Source organism: Austrofundulus limnaeus, unplaced genomic scaffold (assembly GCF_001266775.1).
Source record: "Austrofundulus limnaeus strain Quisiro unplaced genomic scaffold, Austrofundulus_limnaeus-1.0 Scaffold1, whole genome shotgun sequence".
NCBI lineage: Eukaryota > Metazoa > Chordata > Actinopteri > Cyprinodontiformes > Rivulidae > Austrofundulus > Austrofundulus limnaeus.
In genome coordinates this window covers 9,063,525-9,076,213 of record NW_013952403.1, presented here as the reverse complement: position 1 = coordinate 9,076,213, position 12,689 = coordinate 9,063,525, and the positions used below count along the sequence as shown (strand labels likewise).

The 12,689-nt window shown below is 38.4% G+C and overlaps 1 protein-coding gene across 8 annotated transcripts in view; it reads right to left on the bottom strand.

Annotated features, from left to right (window-relative positions):
• LOC106517595 (collagen alpha-1(XXIII) chain) overlaps positions 1-12,689 on the bottom strand; it is a 195,556-nt gene that overhangs the window by 33,807 nt on the left and 149,060 nt on the right. For 7 of the 8 annotated variants that reach the window (XM_014008520.1, XM_014008528.1, XM_014008545.1 and 4 more), the window contains exons 3-5: positions 9,472-9,516; positions 5,191-5,198; positions 4,255-4,281 (exon numbers count right to left, since the gene is read on the bottom strand). In XM_014008520.1, coding sequence (XP_013863974.1) covers positions 4,255-4,281; positions 5,191-5,198; positions 9,472-9,516 — 80 coding nt within the window. The remainder of the gene's footprint in view (positions 1-4,254; positions 4,282-5,190; positions 5,199-9,471; positions 9,517-12,689) is intronic. The other variant, XM_014008537.1, reaches the window with a different exon arrangement.

The window sequence follows — 12,689 nt, the reverse complement described above, 5'->3', positions numbered from 1 at the left end:
CACACACACACACACACACACACACACACACACACACACACACACACACACACACACACACACAATTGTTTTAAGAAGTGTTCCAGAGCCTAAGCTGTTGTTTCTGTTCTAGTTCTCTGGGTGGTTTCAAAGTTGATTTTTAAGCTTTACGAGTTTAAAAATCCCGTTCATTTTTAGGTTTGATCTCTTGTAGACAGAGATTTTTCCCTGATTGTTAAACTCGCTGATTGTTACACTATTTTATGACATTTTCCCCATATATGACACAAATAAAAACATTTATGACTATTTTAAAAATTCACTTTACTCTAAATTTTTATGGAGTAAATCCTTACATTGAATTCTACTCTTGATTCACTTGACTGATCTCGCTGTTGTTACAGTCAGAGAAAACTAAAACCTCAGCTGTTTTGGGTTGTTTTTACGTCAAAAATGTTGATGTTGAATCTAAAAATGTGAAAAGAAAAGAAAGAGGTTTTTGTTTTAAATAAGCAACTAAAAATGTAAACATCTAAAAGAAAAAAACATTTCTTATGTGGTAATTTAGTTTTATTTTTAATCAAAAAAGGATTTATAATAAGATTTGCCAATCACACATCTTTATTTACATCATGAGTCAACTGAGATGATAACCCTGTAATTCTGCAATGTAACCTGTACAAAACATGAAAAATACAATATTTGTGACATAGAAAATTTTTAATTTCTCAGTTTTTAGCAAGTGCCAACATTTATTATTATTATTACCAACAATTGCTGTTTCATTGTTGAATTATCTGTTTGTGTGCGCAGCTAAAGGCTTCAATTTGTCATATATTTGATTTAATCCAGAAAATTATGCGAAGAAAGGACTGAAATTTAAGTGTGAATGTAAAAAACAAGTTAATTTGCAAAACAGTACTGCCGCCTGGCAGTATTCTCCTGTATATTCTTTGACTTATTTGCATTGATGTGTTATACAAGCAGCACGTGTGAATAAAGAGGTACAAACACACACCTTGATCACAGAAACTAAAGGGCGTTTGGACTGAGTCCACACATCTGCACATATGGACACAGACACACAAAACATCGCTTCCCAGCAGGAAGAAAGTTTTTCTTTTTTTTAAGCTCCAGTGATGGAAACTTAATCATCTCAGCTGCTGCTAAATTAAATGATGTGCCTGTAAGCTGTCACCATGATTAATTTACTGTAACTTGTTCCACACAGGCTCTTTAGTCATTCCACATCAAAAACAGGAGGGAAAAGCAGCACTCGTCCAGTTGTGTTCTGGTTTCATCAGAACAGCCTTACAACCGACCCAGGCAGAAGAGAATCAGCCAGATTAGTCAGCTTTAAAGCAATACTTTTCATTTTTACATTCAAATATCTCAAACATGAATTTCTGGGACTTCTATGGAGGACGGTGGCACAGACGAATAGATTGACAYACCAACAGAAATGTGCGCACACTTATCTGGGCACAGCATCCACCTGTGTGCAATTAGCAGCAGGCATTTCCCGTCAGCGGTGCTGTGCCGTGCCAGACAGGCTGCCTGGGAATCTCCCACCCACCCCCCGCCCAGTCCCCACCCCAGGTTTCCCACTGGGGCCAGCGCAAGACGCAACGCCACAAAATGATCAGACATGGAACAGGGCGACTGCTGCAGGTCACAGCCTGACAGCGTGTCAGCTGCTGCTGYTGAGCAGGATGTGATGAGTAACAAAAACGACACTGAACTGCGAGAGGTGTGCAAACATGATCCTACTCCTGAATCACATGGATCTGTGTTAGATGATGAGAATTTGATGACGACTAAACCACAAACCAACAGCAGACGGGATGTTTTTAGCCTTTTTTTAAACAGTTTTAAGAGTCAGGAGACAAACCGACCACCAGAGGCCGCTACATCTTTGGATTGCACTGGAGCAGGTTTAGAACTTCCACCAAGGAGGTTGTGTTTGTTTTATTATTATTATTTATTTTTTGGTAGCATTGGTTTGTTTGTGCACATTATTACTCAGAAAGTTATAAATAGATTTTCATGACATTTTCGGGGCATGCTGTGGTTCTCACAGAGAACAACTAATTAAAGTTTGGTGAGCTGGCAACATCTGCCAGATCTGCAGCTTGCCTTGATCCGGGACACAGAAATTGAGACAGAAAACAGAGAATGGCACCAGAAGCTGCTTTTTAAACATATATTCATACTGTATCAACCTATCAGCATCCAGCAGAACATTATTCCACCAATCACAGCTCAGCAACTGCACACTCTCATTCACATTATAATTACATCATTCCAGACATCTGCTCAATCCTGGTCCTCGAAGGCCATTATCATAAATGTGTTAGATTTATTTCTGCTTTGACGCAACAAATTTAAATGAATGATTGATTAGGAGGCTTCTGCAGAACTTAAAAACAGGCTGAAGAGCAGGAAAACTATCAAAACGTAGAGCAGGGCTATTCAACTAAACTGCTCCGGGGGCCACAGTTACTGCCGGTCAACAGCTGAGGGGCCGAACATCCAGCAATGCAAGTTATTATGTAAAAAAAACCAAGTATTACAAAGATCTGTTACCTTTGAATTAGTTTATTTTGCTGCAAGAATACAACATACAGCACACTATAAAAGTAATGATAAACATTATCAAAAACAAAAAGAACACATTATGCCTCCTATTTGACACTAATATTTTGACATCTCTGACTTTTTAAAWTTTTAAACTTCACTTTCATCATTTTGTCTTCAACTGGTTTTAGTTTTAACTGTCTTGAGTGTTTATTAAAAATGTTTTTTTTTACCAGCCTCTAGCCAAGATTCTGACTTTCTGTAGATACCAAACATGTCTATGTTTAACTAAAAGAACTTGGAGTAATTAAAGTAGAAAACCAGGGGTGTGGGCTTAAGAGATGAATGAACKAATTGGCGGGCCGAACTTTGGTTACTTGCAGGCCGGATGTGGCCCGCGGGCCGCCAGTTGAATAGCCCTGACGAAGAGGATAGTGGTCCTCCAGGACCTGGATTGGGCACCACTGATTTAAGACCTGGTTTTATCAGGTTATAAAATTATTCAAATCTTCAAGTGTCCAAAACAAACTCTAATTTTACTCTGTCAATATTAAAAAAAAATCTAAACTAAAATGGAAAAACTGTGTATGGAAATCAGAACACTTCTAGAACAATGAGACTGAAGTGCAGCACTTTACCCATAATGCACTGCACRATGTTTTGGAGAAAACCAGACAGTGTATCAGCACAAACACATCATACCAACTGTCAAACACGGTAGTGGAGCAGTGATGATGTGGGTTTGTTTTYCAGGATCTGGGAGCCTTATAGTCATTGAGTTGTGAACTACACTTTTGGTCATAGTMTTCTAAAGTCAAATGTTCCAACTAAACCTGGACCTGCAAACTGGGTCATGATGCAACGGGACAATAATCCCAAACAGCAGCAAATGTACAACAGAATAAGACTCAGAATCTTGCAAAAGTCTAAGTCTGATTGAAATGCATCCRCTTTCATTGGGTTAAAAAAAAACAATAAGGCTTCAAAATTAAGAATGGGGCCTTGCAGGTAATTTTGAGGGAGGGGCCGGAGGAGGGTTTAGCTGTGCAGAAAAAAAATGCCTGAAAACATCACAAAAATAAAGTTGTAAAAAGGAGTGGACCAAAATCTGTTTTCAACTATATAACAGAAAATAACGAMTCATTTCAGCTCAAGCTGGTTCTGAACGCTGTTGAATCTCTGGGTTTTTAGTTTCTTCACACAACTTTTTTTTTTCCTTTCAGCTTAAATTTGATTTGATTTAGTAAATAATGGCATGATTTGAACCTGTTGTGTGTTTTTGGCTGTTAGAGGTTAGATTTGAATCATTTTATAACCTGGTAAAAACTTTGTATAGTTCGCATAAAACCCTAAAACTGAGATATGYTATGCTTTTGTTTTATGACAAAATGTATGTATTCAAACGTTTTTTTTTTTTCAAACCTAACATATAAACTCTGAGCAGTTTGAATCTGCTTGTTTTCCAGTTGAGTATTAATCCTAAGCCTTTYGGGTTGGATGCATTATGTCTAATTAACAAGTGTTAATAACTGCAGGAGTATAGAGAAGAAATTAACAATGAAGATGACGGCAGGAGTGATTTATCTGATTAAAGAAGAGAATTAAAAAAAGAAAAGAAAAATTTCTCCGATAAAAAGCAAGCAGAGACAGAAGTGGGTGAACTAAAGAGACAAGAGGATAAATAAAAATGAAATTTACCGGGTATCCATCCCGTCCAGCTTTGCCCTGGTGAGATTAGACATGAAGGCATGAAGCACAGAGACAAGTTAGAACCAGCAGCTGCTGACTTTACATCAACTCTTCATGTTAACATGTTAAAAGCAGACAAACTGTTAGGAATCTGACATGTGTTTTTCTATGAACCTGTAGGTTTTGGACTCAAATAGAAAGTTAATGTTTACTTGGGGTACAATGAGGTAAGAACCCATAAAAAAGTGATGTATTTTGTTTTCTACTCAACAGATCTGACACTGACAAAGTGTTAATTTGGTGAAGAGCAAGACTGCCTCACCTATAAGCAATGTAGGATGAACGATTTATTTTATTTTAACCTGGAAAAAAGAAAAAAAAAAGAAGAAAAGTCCAGCTTTGCTTCATGGACTTTAGTCCAAAGCAGATGCACGGACAGTTGTCTGAGCCGATGTTTCCGGAAGAGCTTCACGGTACGTTTGAAGGCCATAATTCTCATCTGAACAAGTGCCACATGCAGGGCACAAAAAATAAATAAAATAAAAAAAGACCAGAGTCAAATCTGGAAGTTAGTAACCTTGTTTTTTTTTAATTCAACTTAAAAAGAACCTGAATCTGGAGTCAGATCCTCGTGTCTAATTTGTATCTGTTACAGGCTTGAGGACAATATTTCGCCAAATATGAGACACTCCTTTCTTACCGTGAAACACACACACACACACACTTCAGTAGGTGGTCCATTTATTGCTCTCTTTGTGTGTGTGTGTGTGTGTGTGTGTGTGTGTGTGTTGATGTTTTACTGCTGTGGGAGAAGGGATGATTTCTGGTTTGACCTGCAGTTTGTCAAGCGGTGCCACAGCGAGGGAGGACGTGCGTGATGTGTGTGTGCATGTTTAACCTCTCAACTAATTCAATACTACCTGGATGAGATGAAAGCGTACTTACAGGAGGCCCTGCAACAGAAAAAAACAACAAAAGAGAGAAAAATGAGGGATTAGAGATTCTTTGTCTCTATTGACTTATATACACACAGCAACACTTTGTGCAGCAATCAGTTGCTTCAGAAAGTAAAAAACTGTACATGCCATGCGGTTCGTTAGATAATGACGGTAATTAACCGCCTAAATATGGTGGAGAACAAGCTCATTAGAGCCGCTGCCGGCGCAGTTTGTGGCGGAGCTGTTATAATAAACAGACTTCTGTACGAGACATGGTTTAGATTTAGGATGTGAAGTCACGTCAGAGATTGTTTCTCAAGAACGACAAACAGGAGATCGAAAAGGTCGGGGTGTGTTGGGGGAAAAAAAAGCGTGTCCCTTGAAAGACTTTTCCTCCGGGGGCCATCTTTAGGATGTGATTGAAATGCTCTGATGTTGAGCAAAAGCGTACACTCTGTTTTTCATACTTTGTTTAACCGAAAACAACAGTAAGGATCAAAGGATTCCTCTTTTTTTTTCCCCACAGCGATTGTAATTGAATCCAAAAAAAAAAAAAGAAAAACTCCTTGTAAATAAAAGACTGAAGCTGAGAGCACTAATAAACCACATAACCCCCAACAAAGAGAATGTATTATTTTATTATTGCAAGCTTTTCATTTAATTTATTGCTGTATCTGGTTCAAATTGAACCCTGATCATGATGCTGATTAATTTGATTGTTAACACAGTTACAGTGTGTAAAAAGGATGTGGGGCTTATTAACATGTAATTAACACTAAACGTCTACATAAACTCACTTTATGTGACTTTTTGTTACAACTTAAACACGCTGAAGCTAAGCTAACACGTTAAGCTGAGAAGCAAATAATAGTTAAGTTCATTTAAAGTGGTGTTCTGTGGAAATGTAAAAAATATTTTAACTGTTGTAGATATAGCCCTTTGAACAACCTCCGTTTGGAGAAATGTATTCAGACCAAATTAAAGTAGTCTGAGCAGGGCCATGACCAAAAGAGGATTAGTGCCTTCCTAAAACAACTTCCATCTCAGAAATTTTAAAGCAGTTCATGCAAACACTTTTTTAAAATAAAACCAGCATTTCTTAAAGGAATGCGTATAATTTTAAACAAAAGTCTTACACAATCTGTTAGCACTCAGAGTATGTGTTGGGAGTCACTTTAAAGGCCTCGCTCAGACCACCTTTCAGAATTAAACTTCATCTCTCCAAACTGAGGTCGTTCAAAGAGCTATCTGGAACAGGTAAGATGTTAATTGTTCATCCTTTTTACACAGAACTCATAACAAGCAGACTTAGATGTGTCTGGATGCTTTGACAAGGACTTCTTTAGTAAAACAGTTTGGTAAGTAAACACTTTTTGGTTAGAGAACCACACAGTGAGATCAAGTTTAACAGCTGAACTTAAGACAGGTGTGTGAGTGTGTGTGTGTGTGTGTGTGTGTGTGTGTGTGTGTGTGTGTGTGTGTGTGTGTGTGTGTGTGTGTGTGTGTGTGTGTGTGTGTGTGTGTGTGTGTGTGTGTGAGTGTGTGTGTGTGTGTGACTAATGAGAAACAACAAGACAAAATTAGGGAGGAAAACAGAGGATAAAGGAAAAACAAGTAAAGAAGGTAAAGAGAGAAGACTCAGAGCAGTAGATGAACAAGAGCTGCTTTAAGACGTTGAACCAATTTGTTCCCTTTTCCTGTTTTTCACAGCAGTTTCTCTTCTGTTCCTCCTCTTTGTTATTTTTGAGAAAATCATTGTGGTCCTGTAAAAAGCTGTCTTGAAGCCATTAGAAGATGGTGCAACACAGCCTCACCATGCCTGCACAGTTTAATTGGAACTAAAATGTGGCGAAGGAAAAAGTCAGGGATACACACGAAGCCACATCACCTCTTTAAAGGCAGACGTACATTTAAGAAACCAACAAACACCGAGTTCCACTAAAAACCTCAGAATTAGCCCTCCTCTTACTGAAAATCCCCTGACAAGCAGCTGATGAACACCTGATGGAGTCACAGATCTCTGCGCTGATTAAAATACAGTTTGACAATTTTAAACTGAATCTGGCGATAAATTTCTCTCTCCCTCTTTTTTCCTACCACCGGAGTGAATCACTACGTTTATTCTCTTCTCTCCTGCTATAAATACTCACCAGTATACCAAGATTTGCAGCTGAAAATAGGCCARGACAATTTGAAGCTGTGTTTTAGCTTAAGTTTCCAAGAACAACCAGCTGTTTTATTGGAAAACGTCTCCTAGCTCTGCGTGTGCGTTTACATCTGCAGCGGGAAACACCACCACCGTGGTTTTATGAGCCCTGCTGACGAGAAGAACGATTTAMAAAACACCTCCAAACACAAAAAGTAATTTTTGATACCACTAATATAGATTACAACATTTATATTTTGTTTAGAACAGCTCTTTCACCTAAACGGACAGTTAAATCTATTGACAAAAGATTCTATGGAGAGGTCACTAGCGATTAATATCTTACCTGTTGTAGGTCTTTTAATAAAGTTTGGAGAGACCGAGTTAAATTCTATAAATACATATTAGGGGTGTCCTGATGCCAGTTTTTTTAAACTGAGTATGATTACAAGTACTTCATTTTGGGTATTCGCAAAGTACTTACTGAGTTAGAGCTTTTATATTTTTTGGTATTGGTAGCGGTTCTGAGTATTTTGCATGAGTACTCGTGTTGGTATCGAGACACCACTAAAATTTTATATATATATATTAGGGGTGCAACGATACAGGAAATTCACGGTTTGGTTCGGTTCGATATTTTAGTCTCACGGTTCGATATTTTTTCGATACAAAAAAGAGAAATTTCCATGCCCCTTTTAAATTGTAATTTATTTATATTAATTATGAACATTTGTTTAGCCTCAAAAGTACAGTTTTTTTAATTAAATGTTGCTGAAACAGCAAGTTTCTCAGTGGATCTGCGCTCAAAAATGCAGCCTAGGTGGAGTAGTCGAACACAGATCCACTGATCCTTTAACACAGAGCATCTTCAGAAGACAAGTTGTGAAAGTAAATTTTGAAAATCTGTATTGTTCGATGCAGCACTGTTCGACACGGTTTGATACGGGTACATGTACAGTATTGTTGCACCCCTAATATATATATAAACTGAGATTGTTCAAAGACCAGTCTACAACAACTAAGGCTTTGTCCAGACCATGGATATATTTATATATTTAACCCAATATATCAGGGATTAAGTCATATTTAGTCAAACTAAACTAAACACATTATCAGATTTGAGGCTTTTTAAGCTACATCATGCTACTTAGACTATCCCAATAGTTCCAGAAACTTAACTTGCTAATCAGGACAATCCCTGGAAAATCAGTCTAAATTATATTTTCAGCATATTCTAATAAATATTTATTAATGTAATTTAAAAGAGGAAACCTCAGACCATATTTGGATTTWGGGATTTCCCAGCTGGTGTTAAAATGGTTTTGTCAGCATGCAGGGAAAGTAGCAAAACTTTCTGCTCAAAATCATTGGTATTTATTCACATTTGTTCAAGGAACCCATAGATTCATCGTGTTTGGACAAAATCGAAGTATCGCAAAATTTTCTAACCAATGCACAGTTGCTGCCTATATCTGACTACACTACTTCAGAAGAGCTAAACTGCTGCTAAAATTAACATTTTTAGAAAAACAAAAACAAAAACAAGTTTTATCCAATGAATCACAGCCAGACCGGAAATCTGACATGTATCCCTCGACAGCTCCACCCCTGCAGCTTGTGATCCAACCGTCTGACTCTGTTGTGCCCAATTTCGTTTGAGTCAACGTTTAATGAAAGCGTTTAATGCYTGACTCAAACTTGTAAAACATCTGTCCCAAACTCGTTTTTCCAGGGTAAAAGTCATATCTTTGCACRGTTTTGGTTTCACAATGAGTGTTCAGTGGTTTGGAAAGAATTGTCTCYGTAACGGCGAGCGGTGATGTTGGGGACTCATTAGGGCCCCGTTCTGCTGCTGCAGCTGCTACCGCTCAGCAAAGACGGGTCGACATCTGGGCAAAGTTACTGCGACCACATGGGTGAAATTAGCACAATGTCGGACGCGTGATGGGGACGAACGGCGGAGAGTTGCAGCTCGTCACCCAGCGACCCGAATCGTACGGATCACTGCCTTTTACCGACCTTCTGCTCCAAGTCATCAACTCACCCGGAACGAAAAAATAGAGAGAGAAGGGATGTTATAGGGAAAAAAAGAGAAGAGGAGGAGAGGAGAAGAAATAAACATTTAAACTAGGATTTACTTACCGGGTTCCCCTCGTCTTCCAATCCGTCCACGTTTTCCTGGAGGCCCTGCAGAAACACAGACGGGAGAATAAATCCCAGCTTTGCAGGGAGAAGCAGAAAGCAGCAGAGCATCACTTGTGGTTTCGTTGCTGGTGGTCAGATATGCTTGGCTTTAGCCTTGTGTCGAGCTGGCACTGCGCTCGACACGAGGTCAGATGCTAAAAACACAAAAATGCAAATAAAAATCATGCAAAAGATTTTTAATTTTAGGCATCCAGCTACGTTCCTCTCGCCCTGCCCTGATGCACCCGAAAGAACAACCTTTCCGGTAAAAAGATGTCTAATGTTGATGAAGCAGTAAAAGCTGCGATAAATAACAGGAGTGCTTTGGAAGAAGCAGGAAATGATGTAGCGGTGAGTCAACACACATCTCAGACCTCATGCTGCAGCAGGGTCATGAATCACCTCTACGGTCATTCGTTAAGGTCAATATCAGCCTGGCAACGCAACAAACCCTGGAAGATTTTCTTTCAACTTAGCGACTGAAACAAGTCACAGCGGCTGTAGTTGAAGCAATCCTCAGAAAAACAGTTCAAACAGGTGAACAATGTCCTAAACAGTGTTTTCCCTCATTTACATAGCAAACATTAGCACACCGAATCACAGCAGTGGAGCTAATAGCATTACCCTGACAGAATGCAACTGGCTGACCAAGTTTTTCTTGGGTTTCATTGGAAAAATTCACCTTCAGGGAACATACAAACTGTGTGGGGTCCTGGAACCTATAGCAACAGACATGATGGATTCACAGCAGTGATTTGTTATAGTTTCTGACATCTTTAAGCAATGAGTACATGTGAAATCCCTTGAACGTAAATTAAAAATTAATGCGAGGAAAAAAAGGAGGAAGAGTCAGTAGCCTATTTTGGATAGAACAGTTTTTTTCCAACAGTCCCACCACATTTCCACTCACTGACACTACCAGTGTAAAAAAATACTGGATTAATTCTGACCCCTGTGCTTTCTCTGATAGATGTAAAATTGTTTTTTCCTCTAAAATATAAGAAAGTCTGAAAATCTGGCTAGGGAGGACATCGAGACAGGCTTTTTTCAGTGAGGTGGTTGAATGAAAGTTAGCTCTAATTGACAACAAACATCATTTTAAGACATTTTTAAAAGTAAGTTAGTTTAATTCTAGTTCAATGCAGTGATGTTTGAATAAATTTCAATCCTGTTTATTCCAAATTAAATGAAAAAATCAAAATAAATACAATATAATCTAAGTCAGATTTGTTCTATGATTTATAAGATGTCAAATTGTTGAGCTAACTCCTGGTGTGGTGGTTACTAAGCGTCATCTTCAACACATATTCTGAGCCCCGACAATTCAAACTAAATCTTTGTCCAAAACTTTTGCATTAACTGCTGGAGTTACCCAAGTTTGTCTTGTGAAAGACTGGAGAGCAGTAAGAATCTCAGATTTATTGGGATTTAAATAACCAGCTTTATCATACAGTGATAAATAGATTAGTTTGGATGACAATACAATGTTTCTCGAWATCACAAAGTCTGTTGTGATACGATATCGATTCAATTCAATTTACAAGTCTGCGATKGATATGATGAGATATCATATGAATGTGTTGAGGATATGAAATCGATCCACAGGGTGTATGACAACGGCAAGGATCGATGTTTTCATTTTGTCTTGATGTAACTGAATTGTTAATCATTTAATTGATATATCGATGCAGATCGATGTATCGTTACACCCCTAATAGATAGATAGATAGATAAGACAGATAGACAGATAGATAGATAGATAGATAGATAGATAGATAGATAGATTTTCTGTCCCAAAGTAAAACTGAAATTTGTCTTCAACAAAAACCCAAATAAAATAACAATAAAAAATACAGCCGAAAAAAAATCCACAATATTTTCAAAAAGCTCCTAAAAACTTTCTTCCCTAAAAGTTTGTCACTGTGGCAACCTTAACAACGGAGAAACGTGATGCTGCTGCTCATCAACAGCTGCTGTACTCTACACTGTGGGCTGTGAACACTTTAACAGCCACACTTTCCAAAGTACACAAACCACACAAATCTGGACCCGTTCAAACAAATCTAACAGTAGATGAAGAGTCAATTAATCTTGTTGGTGATTTCAGGATCAGCTGGTAAATTGTACCATCAGTATTTAATGGAAACATAATGGGACACAGTAACCTCACTCCCATCATTTCCTTCAACCTCTAGCTGGACCTCTGTCATCCTTTGAACTCCAGAAGTAGTAATTAGTATAATTTGTGTAAGCCAAACATGAGGTAACAAAGAAGAGCACAACTAATATTGATTTTGTGTCTGAATGGTCTGAAACATCTCAGTGAAGGTGCCAAAGGTTCATCCTCCCCTGCTTTCATTAGGAAATGGGAAACAGTGAGCTCCTGATACTAAGTGCTTGTGGCTGCCAACATGTTTTTCCTATTGGTGATTATTGGTGTATTGTAGCCGTCTAATCATTTCCTGCCYCTGCCAGCCCTTTCAAAGGGAGCTTACTCATTCGTCCTCTCTCCTTCGCTCCTGCTTCAAATCCTTCTTTCCTTCCTTTATGAAGGATCAAGAAACTATAAATAGCTTTGGAGCCAAAGGATTTAAACAAATAGTTTGGCCATTTTGAAATAATGTTCTGTCAAAGTTATCAACAGCGAGTACTTTATCAGCCATGACATTAGTCTTAAAACACAAAGGATGAAGAAAAAGGTAAAAGTTTTCCATCAGGGGTCAGGCTGACAGTGATTGGGAAAGGTACAATTAAAAAAAAACAGGACTCCAGCTGGATGAATTTCAACCCTTACTTTTGCACAAGCCTCGTTTTGTTGGATTTAAAATCGTGTACATACTGTACAGGTCAGCAGGGGCTACAGCCTGTTCTACCTAATTGAGACTTCAAAAGCAGCTGTCTGGARGTTGGCAACGTAGTCGCCAGCCTCTTGCAGCGCAGGCGTCTGCYTGACTGAAACGTGGGCGTGTGATCGGCTCTGAGCGCCAGAGCCYAGGCAGGTAGGCGACGACAAGCTGATGTGGGAATAAATCAACTGGACTAATGGGAAAAACAGCAGAGTACAGTAGCATTTGTAGAAGCAGTTGAAATTTTTTTTTTTTTTTTTTTTGCTTTATTTGTATCAGCGTAGTGTTCCTTGGTACATAGTGAAAATACTAGCTTATTGGTATTCTCAC